General features: G+C 43.8%; 1 protein-coding gene across 1 annotated transcript in view; it reads right to left on the bottom strand.

Annotated features, from left to right (window-relative positions):
* The window catches only part of Fanci (FA complementation group I), a 36,177-nt gene that overhangs the window by 12,596 nt on the left and 3,898 nt on the right, over positions 1-19,683 (bottom strand). The window contains exons 4-20 of the mRNA XM_048329886.1: positions 18,449-18,579; positions 16,949-17,105; positions 16,810-16,867; positions 14,977-15,018; positions 13,954-14,077; positions 13,481-13,566; positions 12,920-13,046; positions 12,528-12,620; positions 10,578-10,714; positions 9,784-9,964; positions 7,495-7,582; positions 5,272-5,402; positions 4,776-4,846; positions 4,343-4,457; positions 2,569-2,691; positions 1,364-1,432; positions 23-124 (exon numbers count right to left, since the gene is read on the bottom strand). Of these exons, the coding sequence (XP_048185843.1) occupies positions 23-124; positions 1,364-1,432; positions 2,569-2,691; positions 4,343-4,457; positions 4,776-4,846; positions 5,272-5,402; positions 7,495-7,582; positions 9,784-9,964; positions 10,578-10,714; positions 12,528-12,620; positions 12,920-13,046; positions 13,481-13,566; positions 13,954-14,077; positions 14,977-15,018; positions 16,810-16,867; positions 16,949-17,105; positions 18,449-18,579 (1,835 nt within the window). The remainder of the gene's footprint in view (positions 1-22; positions 125-1,363; positions 1,433-2,568; positions 2,692-4,342; positions 4,458-4,775; positions 4,847-5,271; positions 5,403-7,494; positions 7,583-9,783; positions 9,965-10,577; positions 10,715-12,527; positions 12,621-12,919; positions 13,047-13,480; positions 13,567-13,953; positions 14,078-14,976; positions 15,019-16,809; positions 16,868-16,948; positions 17,106-18,448; positions 18,580-19,683) is intronic.

Consider the following 19,683-nt stretch of genomic DNA (forward strand, 5'->3'; position numbering starts at 1 on the left):
ATAAGAGGAATGCAAGTTTTACCAATGGTTCTTGCAGAGAGATCTGATTCCCTTGTGTCAGAACACAAGCTTCTACTTTCAGAGGCGGCAGAACATCAGGTTTTGGCTCATAGTACTGTTTTAACTGCAGGAAGACAGTAAGGAGGAGAACCATCAGAGCTTTTGAATACCTCCGCTTTCTTTACTATGGAAACCAACCAGTACCTTTGCTAGCCCCCATGGAGGGGTGCAGCAAAGCTGATCTTATTCCAGCTTGCCTACATCCTTCTGCCTTTGCCTCAGGCACAGAAATGACAGGATTGTAAGGAGCCCTGTCCTGTACTCCTTCACACCAGTTCTAACCCAGTACAGGCAATCGGCATTTTCAGTGTAACTTTGTGGTTGAGCTTGAGATTCCAGTACCACCACTGATTATTGATTTTGACAAGCTTATCAGCGTCTTGCCCTTCATTTGAAAATGAGCATATAGTCACCAAACAAGGGTTCTCAGTACACTATGTGTTAAGTGCTTCACACTATTTAGCATTCACTAGAGCTGAAAAAGCTGTCCACCATCACTTATTTTGAAACCCTCTGTTCTGAGATCTACATAACCTAGGTCAGGAAGCCCTGCTCCAAGGCTTTCAAATATCACTTGTTATTCTTGCTAATACCTGAATACTCACCAGTTGAGTATTAGAGTTTGAAAGATCTGTATAACCAAAAGGCTATAAGTTTTATATAGGATCATGACAAGGCCCAGGGAAATCTTTTTGGATAACAAAAGACCTTCCAGGGGCTGGGGACATGGCCTAGTGGCAAGAGTGCTTGCCTCATATACATGAGGCCCTGGGTTCAATTCCCCAGCACCACATATACAGAAAACGGCCAGAAGGGGTGCTGTGGCTCAAGTGGCAGAGTGCTAGCCTTGAGCAAAAAGAAGCCAGGGACAGTGCTCAGGCCCTGAGTCCAAGCCCCAAGACTGGGAAAAAAAAAAAAAAAAAAGACCTTCCAAAAGACTGAGTTGCAAGAGAGCACAAGCCTGCGCTCACTTCCATTTCAAACAAAATGATGCAAAGGGGTCTAGACTAATAAAAACTACAAGTGAATTATGTCTCCAGCTGTTAAGAGGAGAGTACAGAAAACATCCTCGCCAAGACCCATGCATGTGTCAGAGAACAGCAGCTGCCAAGTGCAGAAGAGCCACAAACACCCAGAATGGGGAAGCCCCCAGGGCATGCCCCATCCCAGCAGGACCACCCCCTTCCCAAGCAGGGCACAGCCCTCTCCCCACATTGGCACAACCTACCAGGGTACTCCTTGAGAAATACTTTATAGTACCCCAAGTCTGGAAACCATGACTCGGGTGGGCTGCACATCTTACCTGCGAGAGAAGCGCCTGCATGATGGAGCTTGCCAGCTGAGAGTTCCTTCGAAGCACATCACAGAAGCCCTAGGAGCAATCAGACTTTCTTTATCTTGTGTAGCTGGGATGATAGGTGTGTACCACAATCCCTAGCTTTCTTTTTCCCTTGAGATGAAGTCTCAAACTTCCTTTTGCCCCCGGGGTAGCCTGAAATGACGATCCTCCTGATCTCAGTCTCCTATGTAGCTGAGATGATAGATGGGAACCACCACACACTGGCCTCAAACTGCAATCTTCCCTAGTAAAACAGAACATTTTTATTCTCCATATTTTCTGTAATGAGCCTGGAATAATCCAGCTCATGACACGTTCTGCAGCTTACTTCATGAAGTCAAATGAAGTAAGCTAGCACTGCTCTTCTCTGAATAATGTCCACATAAGTCTCCTTGCTGGGCTGTTCAAGCCCTCTATTCCTGCCTCTACACAGAAGTACCCAGCATCCTGATGCAGAGTCCTCCACAGCCCCACTCCCAGGGGGCCACAGGCTGAGCTACGCGCTATGCGCCAGCCATCAGTGCTAACTGAACTGGTCCGTGTGCTGCTACTGTGCTGTCATGAAAACTACAGAAGACTTACAGAAGTGGCGCTGTGGCACCTAACTAGCCCTGAGCAAAAAAGAGCTCAAGGGACAGTGCCCAGGCCCTGAGTTCAAGCCCCAAAATTGACAAAAAAAAACAAAAGCCCCACAATTGACAAAAAACAACAACATCAAAAACCCAACTATATGATTTAGTCAGACCTGCAAACCAAGTATTTTTATAAAAACCAAGGTGAATGCATGGGAAGACAGTGATGGCTGAATGGCCAACAAGTTGGGGGTGAGATAATGTGAAGAGAAACGCTGGCCCATTGAGAGGTTCTGAACCTGGCCTGTATGTGAAGTACCTGGAAATGAAACTTTGGAAGGCAATAAATTATGTTTATGGCTTGAGTTACAAATGGAAAACTAGGTGTTATATCAAAAGACTGGAAAGCAACAGTCCATTTCAGTCCCTTAAATTAATACAACAATTAAGATATATCATTTAAAGTTTAGAATTCTGACTCCATCATGGTCTACATGTAGCACAGGCCTAGCACAAGGGCCTGTACCTTTATATCAGCAAAGAGTGAACACACAGAGGGCCGAGGCAGGTGAAGGCGTGCCTCCATGTGTGACTTACCTCATACAGCATGAGGCGAATGTCGGCCTGCTGGCCCAAGCACCGCCGCAAACTGTCCATGATCTCCAGGCAAAAGGTTTCATTGGCAACAGAATTGTAACGGCTGTGGACATCCACACGAACCTGGAAGGAGGAGGGGTCAGCTGTAACTCACCAGAGTCTCTCCTGTAAGGAGTAACACCAACCAATGCCCCTGGCTGAGTTTAAGACACTGTTCCACCTGGCTGTCACTACGGGGAAATGCAGCACTGAGGCAGACAGGATTTTATCTAAGAACCTAGTGCCACACTTCTATGAATCCCAGGGAGGTTTACACATGGACAGGGCCAAAAACAGACATCCTCTGTTCAATTTAAAATACAGTGGGGCAAATGAGAGACCAACAACTCCCAGGCATCTAGTGAGGTAGCTGCTAGCACCATGACAAATCTTATTTCTACCTTCTACTGACTATGGCCTGGCAAGACATCTAACCTCTCAGCCTTGGTTTTCTCATCTTTAAATGGGGATAATAAATAATACGCACAAATGATTTCTGCTGCTCCTAACATTTAATGGAAGTCCTATGTTATAGACACAAGGTTTACAGTTATACTAGAGCAATAAAAGATTCCCATTGGGACTATAAATGTAAATCACATCATTTAAATCATAAAGACAATTTTATGGCCCCAAAGCCCGGATTATCAAACTACAAAACTTTATTTTCTCAGATAGTAAGGCTTAATTGACATACATGTGGTAGAGTAAATATGCTTAGTTTTGGAATGGGTGATAAAAATAGTACCTGGCCTCAGAAAATTACTGTTGAGGATTAAATGATAGTGAATGTAACAATGAACCCCCCCAACCATATAACTTAATGTAAGCCAATAACTAAAAAGATAGTATAAAATAGTGTAAAGCACTCATGTAATGATTAAACAGTGCTATCCAATAAAAGGACAGATCACAAATGCAAGCCACATACATAATTTTAAATTTTCTAGTAGCCACATTAAAAAAAATGAAACGAGCTGAGTGTCAATTGCTTATACCTGTAATCTGAACTACTCAGGAGGTTGAAATCTGAGGACCACAGTTTGAAGTCAGTCCAGGCAGAAAGTTCTAGAGACTTTAATTATCAGGCAAAATGCCAGACTGGGAACATGGCTGAAGTAATAGAGTACCAGCCATGATCAAAACATCCTAGAGAGAGTATGAAGGCAGGAGCTCAAGCCCCAGTACCCACATATACACAAAAGTAAAATGAAGCAGGTAATGTAGATATTATCTACTTAACGTATCCAATATTATCTCAAAACACAGTCATTATAAGGTAATTCTCTTTTTTAAATTTATTTATTTTGCCAGTCCTGAGGCTTGGACTCAGGGCTTGAGCACTGTCCCTGGCTTCTTTTTGCTCAAGGCTAGCACTCTGCCACTTGAGCCACAGCGCCACTTCTGGCCATTTTCTGTATACATGGTGCTGGGCTTCATGTATACGAGGCAAGCACTCTTGCCATTAGGCCATATTCCCAGCCCATTATAAGGTAATTCTTAAGGTAATAATATCTGTCCTTTTATTTCATACTGAATCTCCAAAATCAATGTGAACTTATATAGCACAGCTCAATGGACAAAAGTTATTAGTCCAACGACAACAGTGAGGCTGTCCCATCCAGCGCACAGCAATTTTCCACTACTGACTGGCAGCTCACACCATCATCATGGAACGCAGCTTCTTCAGGCTCACTGCACCAGCACCGGGCACTTCCTATGGGGCAGTGCTTACCTGACTGACGCCGATAGACTGGCTGCACTGCGAAGATGCCAGGCTGCCCAAAACCTTAAAGTTCTTCAGCAGCAACAAAAACCCAGCAACTGCAGACTTCCGGGCATCAAGCTGGCTGGCTCGGAAACACAGAGACATTAAACAGCAGAGTCCCTGAGATCAGATGACGACAGATTTGTTCCGCCATCAACCTCTGCGGGAGCTTTGGAAAGCACTCATCTTGCCTAAGCCTAAGTTTCCCCATCTGTCAGGGGGAACTGTGGTGCTTTTCACCTCACAGGGCTGCTCTGCAGACATAGGAGAAGCAACATGTGATGTGTGGAGCAAGGAGGTGAGACTTGGCAATGGGGCTGTGCTGGTTGGCAACATGCGGGACTCTCCCTGTGAGTGGCACACTAAAGCACACTGGTGCCACCTCAGGACTGGGATATACCTGGCAAACATGGCTTTCCGAAGGACGAGGATGAGGGAGTCTCTCACTGCCATGCTGACTTTGAGAAGCGGCTGAGGAGGATGCCCAGGGTAGAAGAAAGAGCAGTTAGCACATTAGGGGTTAGAACAGTCCATTCAGTGCTGTCAGCACCCACACTCTGGGGTGAGCTTTACGCATGTCTCAGGACTATGTTTTCTAAAAAGGATTGGCAGTACATGCTGGGGCTGGCTGTCAAGGCCTTTGCTAACTCATCACACTCAATAATTCTCTAAGACGTTCAATAATTTTATTAAAGTGAGGAGAGAGGCGATGCCCAGGAGCCAGCTTGGAAAGCTCTCTAGCTCAGCTCTGTGGACCTTTTACAATCAAACTCCACATTTCTGACCCAAAGAAAACAGGATTTCTTAGACTTAAGCATGCATAAAAGAAATGTTACCAGACTTTTGTTGGGTACTTAAGCCCCATTCTGGCAAGAAACTCAGGTGAGAAGACTTACCTGCACAGCCTTAAGTAATCCTTGCACGGTCTGAAGCGGCAGGAAGGACAGATAGTCAAATGTCTCTGTGACTTTAGAAGAACAATTCTGAAGAACCAACGGTGCATACAAGATGATATCTGAGAGCAAGTCTGAAAAACAATATATAATCAGCTGCTTCAAATGACCATAGACATTTGCACTAAAGTACAGAGGAAAAGAAATAACTCACGTATACTGTCAACAAGTTTCTATTGAAATAATTTTTCCCAATGTAAGCGAGACCTGTTAACATTTTTTGTGATAACTCAAGAATACAAAATTGCCGAAAAGAGAAAAAAGCCAGCATATAGTCTAGCCTGTCTTTGAACTCAGGGCCTGAGAACTGTCCCTGAGCCTCTCTCTCTGTGCTCAAGGCTAGCACTCTACCACTTGAGCCCCAGAACTACTTCTGGCCTTTTCTGTGTATATGGTGCTGAGGAATCGAACCTAGGGCTTCAGGCAAGCACTCTACCACTAAGCCACATTCCCAGGCCGCCCCCCCCCCACCCCCCCCCCCCGTTTTAACATTTCTAAGCTAATTGTATTTGGGTGTGGGGGTGTGGGGGAGGGGGAGGGAGTAGTCCTGAGGCTTGGACTCAGGGCCTGGGCACCATCCCTGAGTTCTTTTGTTCAAGGCTAGAGCTCTACCGCTTGAGCTATAGCTCCACTTCCAGCTTTTTGGTGGTTAAGTGGAATTAAGAGCCTCATGAACTTCCTTACCCTAGCTGGCTTTGAACTGTGTTTCTCAGATCTCAGGCTCCTGAGTAGCTAGAATTATAGGTGTGAAACACTGGCAGTCTGCTGAAGGTAAATTTTTTTTTTTTTTTTTTTTTTTTGCAGTCCTGGGGCTTGAACTTAGGGCCTGAGCACTGTCCCTGGCTTCTTTTTGCTCAAGGCTAGCACTCCAGCCCTTAAACCACAGCACCACTTCTGGCTATTCCTATATATGTGGTGCTGGGGAATCGAACCCAGGGCTTCATGTATGTGAGGCAAGCACTCTACCACTAGGCCATATTCCCAGCTCTGGAAGCCTTTGTTTGTTTATTTATTTATTACCAGTCTTGGGGCTTGGACTCAGGGCCTGAGCACTGTCCCTGGCTTCTTTTTGCTCAAGGCAAGCACTCTGCCACTTGAGCCACAGTGCCACTTCTGGCCATTTTCTATACATGTGGTGCTGGGGAATTGAACCCAGGGCTTCATGTATATGAGGCAAGCACTCTTGCTACTAGACCATGTTCCCAGCCCATGGAAGCTAATTTTTATAATGCAAGCCTACAGTCCCATTAGGAATATATAAAAAATGAAACATGGGTCTCCAAATATTTTAATGATTTAGTTGGAAATAAAAAAAGTTTAGAGGAATAAAAACATAACAATGATATCAAATATCTAAAAAGAAATTGTTCTAAATTCAAGCCTAAGAGCTGAAACTAGAAAACCTCTAGTTGAAAACACAGGAGAAAATATCAATGATGTTTGGTTGGGAAAGGTTTGTCTTTTTTTTTTTTTTTAATACTTGACACAAAAACTAGGAACTATAAAAAAATGATACATTAAAAACCTCATTTCTAGGAAGGGGAGCTGTGGCTAAAGTGGTAGAGCACCAGTCTTGAGCAAAACTGCTCAGGTCCTGAGTTCAAGCCCCATGACTGATCAAAAATAAATAAAATTAAATTAAAACAACAACAACAACAACAAAAACTTCTTTCTATATGACAGTGCAAACATGCAGGTGACTTTCCCTAGCCCCTGACTGCAACACCATAAATTCTGACGGTGACCCTACACCTACAGATTCAACCAACCTCGGGGAGAAAATACATGAAGAAGCGCACCTCTTGGTTAAGCTAATGGCCAATTCTGCATGCATCACCAAAGACTTCTCCCATCTTGTCATTCATTCCTACACAGTACAGGGTAACAGCTACTTACTAACAAGCACGAGTGATTTAGAGATGACAACAGCATTTCAAAAAGGCCCAGCAGCAGCTGTGGGTTTGGATAACAAAAGGGTGAGGGCATCCTGAATTCACCTCCCCATGTTCCCCCTAAGAATACCCCCTGCTCTACTGGCTATACTGACTCCCCAAGTGGACCTCTCAGAATCAGAGGCTCTACAGGAACACACTGCTGCTCCAAATCAGCACGGCATTAAAAACAAAGATTCCTAAGAACTTCCTTCATCTCCTCAGAGTTCAGTACCTAAGAAATGACTGATGGGAGAGGATGCTCTGGTAATGACTCTGTTGAAAACTTGCTCCAGAATTTCTTGTCTGATCACCTCATGGACCTGAAGAGAACAGAACAGGTAGCGTATCACTCTCGATTCGAAGGGCATCAGTGCATGTCAGGCAGGATATCATCTGCACAGGGAAAAAACTGACAGCTTAGTCACCAACATGACAGAATATGGTGTGGGTCACCTGAGACAGTCACAACTCTGCCCTCATTCTGTGCTCTGATGAGCCAATGAGCAAGAATGTCATACTGACACAGGATGCATGAAATACTGGTGACATCAAGGTCAGGCATCAAATAAGGAACACTTCTGCTGAAGTAATCCATTACACTCAACACTCACATTTCTGACAGTACCCAGAACTGATTCTAAAATCATTTACAATGAAAGCCACTGACTTCACCGTTCTAGATAAAGTACTAAATGTATATTAAATTACCTGCAGGAAGTGGAGGTGTAGCTCAAGTGTTAGAGTGTCAGCCTTCAGCTAAAAAAAGCCAAGGAAGAGTGTGCCTTGGGTGTGAGTTCAAGTCCTAGTACCAGCACACATAAAAATTACCTCCACGGCTAGAAATGTGGCTTGGCAGTAGAGTGCTTGCCTAGCATGCACCAAGTCCTGGGTTCAATTCCTTAGTAGCACATAAAAAAAAAAAAAGCTGGAAGTGACACTGTGGCTCAAGAAGCAGAGTGCCAGCCTTGAGCAAAAAGAAGCCAGGGACAGTGCTCAGGCCCTGAGTTCAAGGCCCAGGAGTGGCAAAAAACAAAACAAAACACACACACACACACACACACACACACACACACACACACAAAAACCCTCCAAATGACATTTTTGGAAGATATTAGTGGTACACAGATATATTAAACAGCTGAGTATCAGGGAGATTAGATACAAGACTCAGTAGCAAAGGCATTTAGCACCAGGTATGACCTAGCTTTTTGTTTCCTTTGAAAGAAAATGAACTTTACGAGGCAAGCATCCTACCATGAGGTCATATTCCCAGCCCTGAAAATGAACTTTAGAAAGCTGTTTCAGAGCCAGACTCCAGTGGCTCACGCCTGTAATCCTAGCTACTCAGGAGGGTGAAATCTGAGGATCACAGTTCAAAGCCAGCCAAGGCGGAAAATACTGTGAGACTCTTATCTCTAATGAACCACCAGAAAACTGGAAGTGGTGTTGTGGCTCCAATGGTAGAACACTAGCCTTGAGCTCAGGACAGTGCCCAGGCCCGGAGGTCAAGTCCTATGACTGACAAAAGGAAAAAGAAAGCTGTTTCAGAAACCAAGGTTCAGGTGGCAGTTAGAAGTTGGAAATAAGCCAAAATAATGTAACCCTCGCAATTAAAAAAAAAATTATAAAAAAAAATCTTCCAAGTCTGATGTTCTACAACAAACCTAAACACAATTGCATTTTGAGGTCAGAGATGAGCTCAGATAAGATGTTTGCCTAGCACACATTCATGAGCCCTCAGTTCAATCCTCAGCACCACCAAAAAAAATAATAATAATTGCATAAGCAAATTCCATTAAAATAAGCAACTACTCTGATGGTTCATCTTTAAAAAAAAATTTTTTTTTTCAGGTTTTGAGCTCTGGGCCTCATACTTGCTCAGCTTCTTTTATTGCTGGAGCTCTACCACTTGAGCCTATGATAATTCATCTTGACTGGACTGAGAGATACCCACAATAGTAAAGTGCACTTCTGGGTCTCTCTGGAAGGTGGCTCTAGGATGCCTGGCATACAGGACAGCAACTGAGGGAAAGAAAAGACTCCCTAGATAGGGGTGGCACTATCCAAAAGGGAACGAATGCAGAAGCTCGTAGAACAGGCTGCTAACACTTGTGCTCTTGCTCTGCCTCTGTGCGGTGAGCAGATCCTCACTATGCTCTGCTACCCTGAAAGACGTTCTGTCCACACTCAGGACTGAACCTCCAAAGCTGTGAGCCAAAGGGAATCTTTTCTTCTTCTAAATAGTTTCTTAGGCATTTGATACAGTGATAGAAAGCTACCACACACTGCTGGAGAAGAAAACCATGGAAAAGCTAGCTTACATTCCAACCCCCAGGACATGGCCAGGAAAAATAGCCTCAAGTGCAGTGAGAAACCTCTATAAAGACAGAGAAATATTCTAAACCGGATGTGCAGTGTTTCAACACCACCCACACACTGTTATGCTTACCCCATCACATTTCCTTACCTGCCATACTTGCCCAACTCCCAGGCCAATGTCCTAGAATAACCAGAATCTCACCTTGAACGTCTCCAGCAAGATACGGGCACCCAGATCACAGGCATGCTGGCTTGGTGTCTTAGAAAGACTGGAGCTGGTTTCAACAGCTTTTCCATCACCAATCTTCTTTGGGCCATATGAATCCATCAGAATAAAACCAAGTTTCACCAGGCCCTGAGTCACATGATCCCAACTATGAGCACTGTAAGAGAGGGAAACTTGGTTAAAGAAAGAGGAACCTTCTTTAAGAACTTGTGTGAGAAACTGACGTTACCCTTCACATACGAACTCTCAGCGAGAACCCCACACCTACAAGAGTAACCTACACCATTGTCCATTGCTATCTCCAAGTTACAAAGGCAGATGGTGTTATGCAGATACCCCTGAGGCTGGTGCTACATGCCTGTCATCTTAGCTACTTGGGAGGCTGAGATCAGGAGGATGGTGTGAGACCGGTTGGGTTCATTAGACTTATTTTCAACTAATAGCTGGCTGTACCTGTCATCCCAGGAGCAAGCAGCTGGGATTGAGAGAATCAAAATTTCAAGGCAACAAAGCCTGTGAAATTCCACCTTAAAAGAAGCTGATCGCGGTATTGTGTGGCTTTCATAATACCTAAAACAGGAATTCAAAAATAGAAGGAAAAAGTCTCTCAGACATTTCTGCCTAACTGTTTTTGAACCTAAATCCACAGATCTCAGTCTCCTGTGTAGCTGGGATTACAGGTGTAAGCTACTGGTGCTCAGCCCACATTGAATTTTCAAATGGAAGATCCCTCCCTCACAAACCTTTGGTCAATAGTTTAACAAACTCACCTATTCTTCACCACTTCCAAGATGATGGTTGAAATACAAGTTCTTTGAGGAACAAGGTTCTGAAGGAATTTCGAACCTTTGAGGAGCTGTAGATCCTTAAAGCATCTCATGATCGAACTCTTTAAGAGATCAAACACCTAAAGAAAACCAAGGAAACAGGAAAATGAAGCAAAACATTATGGCTGTGCTCCGAACGAATCTTGACCCTGTTTGCATGTCACCACTCACTAACTGGAGACCAAAAAAATCATGACTTCCAGGGGAATGTAGGAACTGAAGGCAGGCCTTTGTCAGTGAGAAAAAGGGCTAAAACTTAGTCACAGCAGGCAAGATGTCTCATGCCTTATAATCCCAGCTACCCAGAAAAGGCAAGCAGGCAGGCAGGAGCACCACAAGTAAGGTTAAACTAGGCAATGTAGTGAGACTGAGCCTCAAATTAAAAAGCAAAAAGCAATGGGTGGGAATCTAGCTCAAGAGTAGAATGTTTGTCTAGCAGATGTGAGGCCACTGGCTCAATTCTTAGTACTGGAGGGAAAAAAAAATCACCAGTAATCTGGAATGCACAAGGTTGGGGAGGGCGTGCGTGTGTGTGTGTGTGTGTGTGTGTGTGTAAGATTTTATATATTTCATTCTTTCAAGGCACTTGCTCTATAATTTCAACTCAACCTGGAACAATTTCTTAGAAAGCTCCAACACAATAAAACCACTGCTGAGTCCCACCTGTCCTACCGTTTCCTGCAATTCTGGGCCATGGAGCACACTCCCAACTTATCCCCCCTGTACCTCCTGGCTAACTGCACACAAGGAAATGAAGGTGCAAACTGAGTTTCTGAAGCAGTCATTCAGCCCAGCTGAGAACAGTGAGCTATGTGTTCTCAGCACCAGCAGGTGGGGATGAAGTTGTTTAGAAAATTGGGGGCAGGGTCTGGTGATGCAGCACTGGAGGCTGAGGCAGGCTCCAGTAACACAGCAAGACAAGTCTAAACACAATAAAATCCCCAAACAAAACCCTCAACAGGTTTGTTTTTGTTGCCATTGTCCCTGGCTTCTTTTTGCTCAAGGCTAGTACTCTGCCACTTGAGCCACAGCACCACTTCTGGCTTTTTCTATATATGTGGTGCTGAGGAATCAAACCCAGGGCTTCATGTATATGAGATGAGTACTTTACCACTAGGCCATAGTCTCAGCTCAACAGGTTCTTATACTGGCTTTTTTTGTTTTGTGGCCGGTCCTGGGCCTTGAACTCAGGGCCTTAGCACTGTCCCTGGCTTCTTTTTGCTCAAGGCTAGCACTCTGCCACTTGAGCCACAGCACCACTTCTGGCCATTTTCTGTATACGTAGTGCTGGGGAATCGAACCTAGGGCTTCATGTATGGGAGGCAAGCACTCTTGCCACTAGGCCATATCCCTAGCCCCTATACTGGCTTTTTTGTTTGTTTTTGGCCCTGGGACTTGGATGTGGAATCTAGGTGCTGAACTGAGGGTTTTTGTTCAAGGCTAGCCCTCTGCCACTTGAGCCACAGCTCCGCTTCTGTCTTTTTGGTGGTTACCTGGGGCTAAGGGTTTCATAAACTCCCCTCCTGCCCAAGCTGGTTTTGAATCTAGATCCTCCGCTCTCAGCCTCTTGAGTAGCTAGGATTACAGGTGTGAGCTGCCGGCACCCAGCAGGTTTTTATATACTCTTTCCTTTTTTCTTTTTTGCCAGTCCTGGACCTTGGACTCAGGGCATGAGCACTGTCCCTGGCTTCTTTTTGCTCAAGGCTAGCACTCTGCCACTTGAGCCACAGCGCCACTTCTGGCCATTTTCTATATATGTGGTACTGGGGAATCGAACCCAGGGCTTCATGTATACGAGACAAGTGCTTTTGCCACTAGGCCATATTCCCAGCCCACTCTTTCCTTTTTTCTTATCAACTATGAAAGAAGCCAAGATGTCATTGAGAATATTACCTGTTCTTCAAAGCGCTGTATTCCTGTTACAGAGAGAAGAAGAGCCACACTGAAAGGACAAAAGTATCTACTGGGATCTCCTTGCTGCCCTGCCTAGAACAGAAAAATCAAAGGAGAGTCACTGCTTACACACAGCCAACTTCAAAACCAATCCTGGACTGATCAAAAACCTCAATGTAGAAGCTCAAACTATAAAACTTTTAGCAGAGAATACACACACAAAAAAACTCTTTAAGCCTAGGTCCATGTTTCTTAGTTACAATGACTTTTTCAAAAAATGAACAAAAGAGGTGAACAGGCATTTCACCAAAAGTATTAGAAAAGCTAATGAATATATGAAAAGATGCTCTAATGCTAAGTATCTCTAAGTGAAGAATACTGCTGGTTATTACCTTTGCTTGTTTCAGAAGTTCTCTGCCTAGCTCAGAGTCCAACTTGATGGCAAACACCACGTGGAGGATAATGGTGCCTTCCACATGGCGAAGCTCACCTGACGGCACAGTAACAAGATCCAGCAGCCTGCCCAAGTCAAGGAAAGGCACAGTTACACAAGTGCAGGTGCTTCAATGACCAACAGGTGGACATGAGCTCAACTCGCAATGAAGTAGAATAGGAGCTGCCCCACTCTGCTCCTTTTATAACAAAATTCATTGAAAGAAGTCCAACAGTCATTATTTCCGCTCCTTTTATTCTTTGCTGAGTCCAACCTAATTCAACCTGGCTCCACTCTCCCCCATTCTAACCTCCCAATGGTGAACTATTCTTGTAAGGTGATAAATGAAGGCTGCCTAACCATTAAGTGGGGAGAAGACACGGGAAAGGGGAGGGGAAGCTACAGCGGTTGTATGCTGGGGTAAGTAAGTGGGTGAAAGGGAAGATGTCAATGAAGTGGCTAAAACACACAGTGAGAAGAACCTACAAGCAATTTTTGGCACCTGAACCCCGACACTCACTCATCACCGCTCTGATCCTCACTATGCTGCTTATCCAGCTCTCGGAAGAACGACACGATTCCTTCTAAAACAGTCTTTCTACTTCCCTGGAGGAAAACCAAAATAGGTAAGCTCTTTCAATTAAAGGCAAAACAACAGAGCTTCCAGTACTTTCCAACACAAAGGATTATCAAGGAAATAAACTACAATGGGGAGTCAAAATGTGTAAAACACTTTCAATGTGTCTTGAAAAACTTAGTCCTGGGCCTGAAAAGTCCTCTAGCCCACCCTTTCTGAGATCAAATAAAATAAGAGAAGGGAGAACCGGGGCAAGTATACACAGGTGGATTGTAATTGAGGCTAATCCAAGACCCTACTTGAATGTGAGAGCAAAAAGGGCTCCAAGGCATGGGGGAGGAGGGAAGGAACAAAACTGAATGCCTATACCTAGCCAGTTATACCACAAAAATGCAGGATCAATTTGTCATTTGTACCTTTGAGGAGAGAACTAGAAGCTGATAGACCAAAGGTGGTATTTCTTGAAGATTCAACATGGACAGCATCTTCAACACTTTGTCCACTACAAATTCCACTTCTTCTGCAGTCAGAGGGATGTCCCTGTGGAGCACAGAGTCCTAATGTCCATCCAGGACCCAATGGCCTTGGCTTGAGAGATTGATTCAGGATTTTACAACAGCTACAATTGTATCAAAAATTTTGTAGGAAATAAAATTTGGGAATAGGAAATAAAGTAGGAATTAGATTGTTTTGTCTGTTATTTTTTATTTTTCTTATATGAAAAATCTTTAAGAAACCACTGGTGGCTCAGGCCTGTAATTCTAGCTACTCAGGAGGCTGAAATTGGAGGACTTAGGTTCAAAGCCAGCCCCAGTAAGAAAGTCTGTGAGACTCTCATCCCGCCTAAAATTAACCACCCAAAAGTTGGAAGTGGAGTGTCCTGACTCTGAATTCAAGCTTCAGGGTTGGCATATGTGCACGTGCACACAAACACATACATGCACAGAACAATAACCTAAGTAAAATAGCCTTGGAAATGAGAAGAAACTCCCTAAGAGAAAAAATATCGGAGTGTACTGTTTCAGTGTCTAGAAGAAAGGTTCCCGGGCTGGGAATGTGGCTTAGCAGTAGAGTGAGTGCCTAGCACGCATGAAGCCCTGGGTTCAGTTCCTTAACACCACATAAACAGAAAAGGCCAGAGGTGGCGCTGTGGCTCAAGAGGTAGAGTGTTAGCCTTGAGCAAAAAGAAGCCAGGGACAGTGCTCAGGCCCTGAGTCACAAGCCCCAAGACTGGCAAAAAAGGAAAAAAAAATGCATTATATGCTGTTGATAATACTGACTATTGATTACACAAATACTTATTTCTGTATTATCGGATATCAATATTTATTGTTACATACACGATTCATTGTTTATATATAAGTAAAATGGTTACCTCATAAAAAAAAAAAAAAGAAGGAAGGTTCCCAAGGCAAGCTGGAGAAGAGAATAAGGCTTACTTGAACATGGAGGTAAGCTGGATTATATGTTGTTGATCCCATCTGGTTAAAGACAAATAGGAAAGAATAAATTTATTTCATTTTAATTTGTTTATGGGCAACTTCATAAAACCAGTAAGGACAGAAAAAAATTGAGTACTTTCGAATTTGATTTTGCAGAACTCAGCAACAAGATAAAACATACACCACTTATAGTAACAATCAACAAGATAAAACAAATGCAATTTAAAATAATAATGAGAGCCCAGACGTTGGTGCCTCATGCCTGTTTTCCCAGCTACTCAGGAGGCTGAGATCTGAGGATCTCCACTGGAAGCCTGCCAGGGCAAGAAAGTCTATGAGACTCTTATCTCCAATTAAGCACCAATAAAGCTGGAAGTGAAGCTGTGAATCAAGTGGTAGGGTGCTACCCTTAGCAAAAAAGCTCAAAGAGAGTGTCCAGACCTTGAATTCAAGCCCCAGGACAGACATAGATAGATAGATAGGCAGACAATAAAACAATCAGTTTTTAACCTGCTGGATCAGTAAAACAAATAAAAACCAGTCTGATGACACTCAACACCTGTGATTGTGTAATACACGTCACATAATATTTTATGGAATACATAAGATAGCACAAAATGACCCTCAAAATTTCTATTTGCTATTTAAATACATCACATGCATATATCTGTCATTTAGACATATAAAAACGTCAATTGCCTCACTTTTTTTTTTTTAATGTTGGTCATGGGGCTTGAACTCAGGGTCTAGGCACTGTCACTGAGCTTTTTTTTGCTCAAGGCTAGCTAGCTACGTGTCACACTTTGAGCCATAGCTCCACTTCAGGCTTGGGGGTGGTCCATTGGAGATACGAGTCTCTTGGACTTTCCTGCCCAGGCTGGCTTTGAACTGTGATCCTCAGATCTCAGCCTCCTGAGTAGCTAGAATAACAGGAATGAGCCACCAGCATTAGCTGCAGCACTTTTTTTGGGGGGCGGGGGGGGGGGGAGTGCCAGTCCTGGGGCTTGAATTTAGGACCAGGGAACTGTCTCTGGCTTCCTTTTGCTCAAGGCTAACTTAACACTATACCACTTGAGCCACAGCGCAACGTCTGACTTTTTCTGTTTATGTGGTGCTGAGGAATCCAACCCAGGGCTTCGTGCATGCTAGGCAAGCACTCTACCGCTAAGCCACATTCCCAGCCTCTGCAGCACATTTTTTACAAAAGAAAGAGAGAGAGAGGGAGAAAGAGAGAAAGAGAAAGAGAGAGAGAGAAAGAGGGAGAGGGGAGAGAGGGAGAGGAGAGAAGGGGAGAGGGAGAGGGAGAGAGAGGGGGGAAAGAGAGAGAGAGAGGGAGGAGAGTAATAGGAGGAAGGAAGCAGGAAGTGGTAGCAGGGCATATCCTTACCATAAGAACCTCAGAAGGACACTAAATCATGTTTAGTGGACTACTCTGCTACAGTAAGGTTGACAAATCAATTGAAACTGTACGGTCTTAAAAAAGAATGTAGTGAATCATTATTCTTGAAAATTCACTGCAGAATTAATGGGTTTTATGGTGGAAATTATAAAATAATAACAAAAAAATGGAATATAGGCTGGGGATATGGCCTAGTGGTAAGAGTGCTTGCCTTGTATACATGAAGCCCTGGATTCGATTCCCTAGCACCACATCGAGCAAAAAAGAAGCCAGGGACAGTGCTCAGGCCCTGAGTCCAAGCCCCAGAACTGGCAAAAAAAAAAAAAGGGGGGGGGGATATAAATTTTACAAGTACAAATCCTTGAAATAAATGCTAGTGCTTCTGTCCTCTGGCAATCCCGAGAAAGTTGCACCCAAATGGAAAGACTCACTTGCCAGAACAGAGAGTGTTAATCAACTCCTTCTTACATTCTTCCCCACTCAATTCACCTGGAAATGTAAACAAGACACAAAACTAAGTTTTGATCAAGTGAACTGAGAAAAAGCCACTAAAAATTGGAAGAAATTTACCTGTCCCATATGTCAGATTTTCCTTTTTGGTAGACAATGCTACCAAAATGATAGGCAACAACTCCAAGGACTTTCCATTCACTAGATTGCCGTCTTTGATCATGCCAACAAACTCAGTGGCTAATTCAACCAGTAATGGTCCTGGAAAACGGTGAGCCTAAAAGTTCATGAGATGAAAGGAAATCAAGAAGCAGGCATCCAGTGTTTAAAAATCATGTTTTGCCTGAAGTAACTAGATTGATGCAGAGACCCAGAACTGGCCCTAGGAGGGAGACAGGGGACCAGGCTGCCCTGTTACAGTTAATTACCATAAAGGACTTCAACCTTCTCCATCAGTTCTTCAGGGAGACCCATGCCTGAGGTACCACAAAGGCAATGTGCATGTCGAGGTGACTTCTATTCACTATTCTGTTCTTTTTGTATTTATTTATTTATTTTTAATTTGTCAGTCCTGGGGCTTGAACACAGGGACTGGGTACTGTTCCTGAGTTCTTCTGCTCAAGCTAGCACTCTACCACTTTAAGCCACAGGTCTACTTCCAGTTTTTGAGTGGTTCACTGGAGGTAAGTGTCTCATGGGGACTTTCCTTCCTGGGTTGGCTTCAAACCACGATCTTTACATCTCATCCTCCTGAGTAGCTAGGATTGCAGGCCTGAGCCACTGGCTTACACTTCTGTTCTTTAACAATAGCTCTTATTCATAAATACAAAAGTATGTTAGGGCTAGGCACCAGTGGCTCAGGCCTGTAATCCCAGCTACTCAGAAGGCTGAGATCTGAGGATCAGTTTTAAGTCAGCCGGGCAGGGAAGTCTGGTGAGACACTTATCTCCAATAAACTATTCAGAAAATTCAAGACCCAGGACCAGAAAAATAAATAAATAAATAAAATAAAAGTATGCTACAGCCAGGCTCCGGTGGCTCACGTTTGAAATCCTAACTATTTGAGAGGTTGAGATCTGAGGATTGCATGGTTCAAAGCTAGCCCAGGGGCTGGGAATATAGCCTTGTGGCAAGAGTGCTTGCCTTGCATACATGAAGCCCTGGGTTCAATTCCTCAGCACCACATATATACAAAAAGGCCAGAAATGGCAGTGTGGCTCAAGTGGCAGTGTGCTAGCCTTGAGCTAAAAGAAGCCAGGGACAGTGCTCAGGCCCTGAGTCCAAGCCCCAGGACTGGCTGGCAAAAAAAACAAAACAAAACAAAACAAAGCTAGCACAGGCAGGAAAGTCCATGAGACTCTTATCTCCAACTAACCACCAGAAAACCAGAAGTGGTGCTGTGACTCAAAGAGGTAGAGAACTAGCAATGAGCGGAAAAAAACAACCTAGGGATAATGCCCAGGCCCTGAGTTCAAGACCCATGACCCACAAAAGAAGAAGAAGAAGAAGCAGCAGCAGCAGCAACAACCCTAGGTTTGGCACTTACTTTCCTTTCTTTCAACAAATTATAACCACCCTCCAATCTACTCTAAAACAAGTAAGCTTACTCTTGCATCTTACCTCCAGCATTAGGGATCCTATGAGCTCAGAGGCTACTTGTTTTGGTAAATCTCCTGATTCGACCAACTGGATACAGTAAGTATATATCTTTCGTCTCCTAAGGGCTCCATCTTCCTCAGAGCAGGGAGAGCCTTGTTTTAAACAGATGGTACAGAACAAAGAAAAAAGGAAGAAGTCTTACAAGGGTGAAGGATAAACAGAAAAGCCAAACATTTGTAGTTTAATATGGACTGAATTCTTAAGGGACTAATGATACTACGATGCTCAGAGCAGCAATATGGAAGGGGCTTTGAAAAAGAGCGTCATTTAGCCAAATAGAAGACCGAGACATCATCATTCTCTGTTGTTCACTTATTTTGATAATTATGTAGCACAGGAGGAGAAATAATATTATAATATCATATTATAGTCTATCTTATATTTTGGGAGAGTAGAATTCTGTCACCCAAATTTAATGTGCTTAACATACTTCATTTCAAAGCACCATCCCCTCAGTGCTATCCACAGGAATGGTGGTGTAATAAGGATTTAAAAATATGTCTCTTGGGCTTGAGTGTGGCTTAGTGGTAGAGTGCTTGCCTAGCATGCATGAAGCCCTGGGTTCCATTCCTCAGTACCACATATACAGAAAAAGCCAGAAGTGGCACTGTGGCTCAAGAGGTACAGTGCTAGCCTTGAGTAAAAAGAAGCTCAGGGACAGTACCCTGGTCCTGAGCTCATCAAGCCCCAGGACTGGCAAAAACAAAACAACAACAAAAAGTCTCTTTAATAAACAGTGAAAATACTAGCAAAGACAGCCAAATCAACTTGTTCAGACCTCTGGAAGTTAGCCACAGGCTTCCAACAACCCAGGAAGTACCTACTGAAGAAAACTGCTGAATCCATTTTAACACGCTATACTATTTCCATCCCTGACCCAGTAGTCCTGAAAAATGCTAAGATACTACATATCACATGACAGTAAGTATCACATGGAATGGAATACTCTGAGACTAATGCTTTTCAAGTTTATGTAGACTCCACACCATTTCTACTAAATCCTTAGCACTATTTATTTATTTATTTATTTATTTTCCAGTCCTGGGGCTTGGACTCAGGGCCTGAGCACTGTCCCTGGCTTCTTTTTGCTCAAGGCCAGCATTCTACCACATGAGCCATACTGCCACTTCTGGCCTTTTATTTATGTGGTGCTGAGGAATCAAACCCAGGGCTTCATGCATGCTAGGCAAGCACTC

Source organism: Perognathus longimembris, chromosome 20 (assembly GCF_023159225.1).
Source record: "Perognathus longimembris pacificus isolate PPM17 chromosome 20, ASM2315922v1, whole genome shotgun sequence".
Classification (NCBI taxonomy): domain Eukaryota; kingdom Metazoa; phylum Chordata; class Mammalia; order Rodentia; family Heteromyidae; genus Perognathus; species Perognathus longimembris.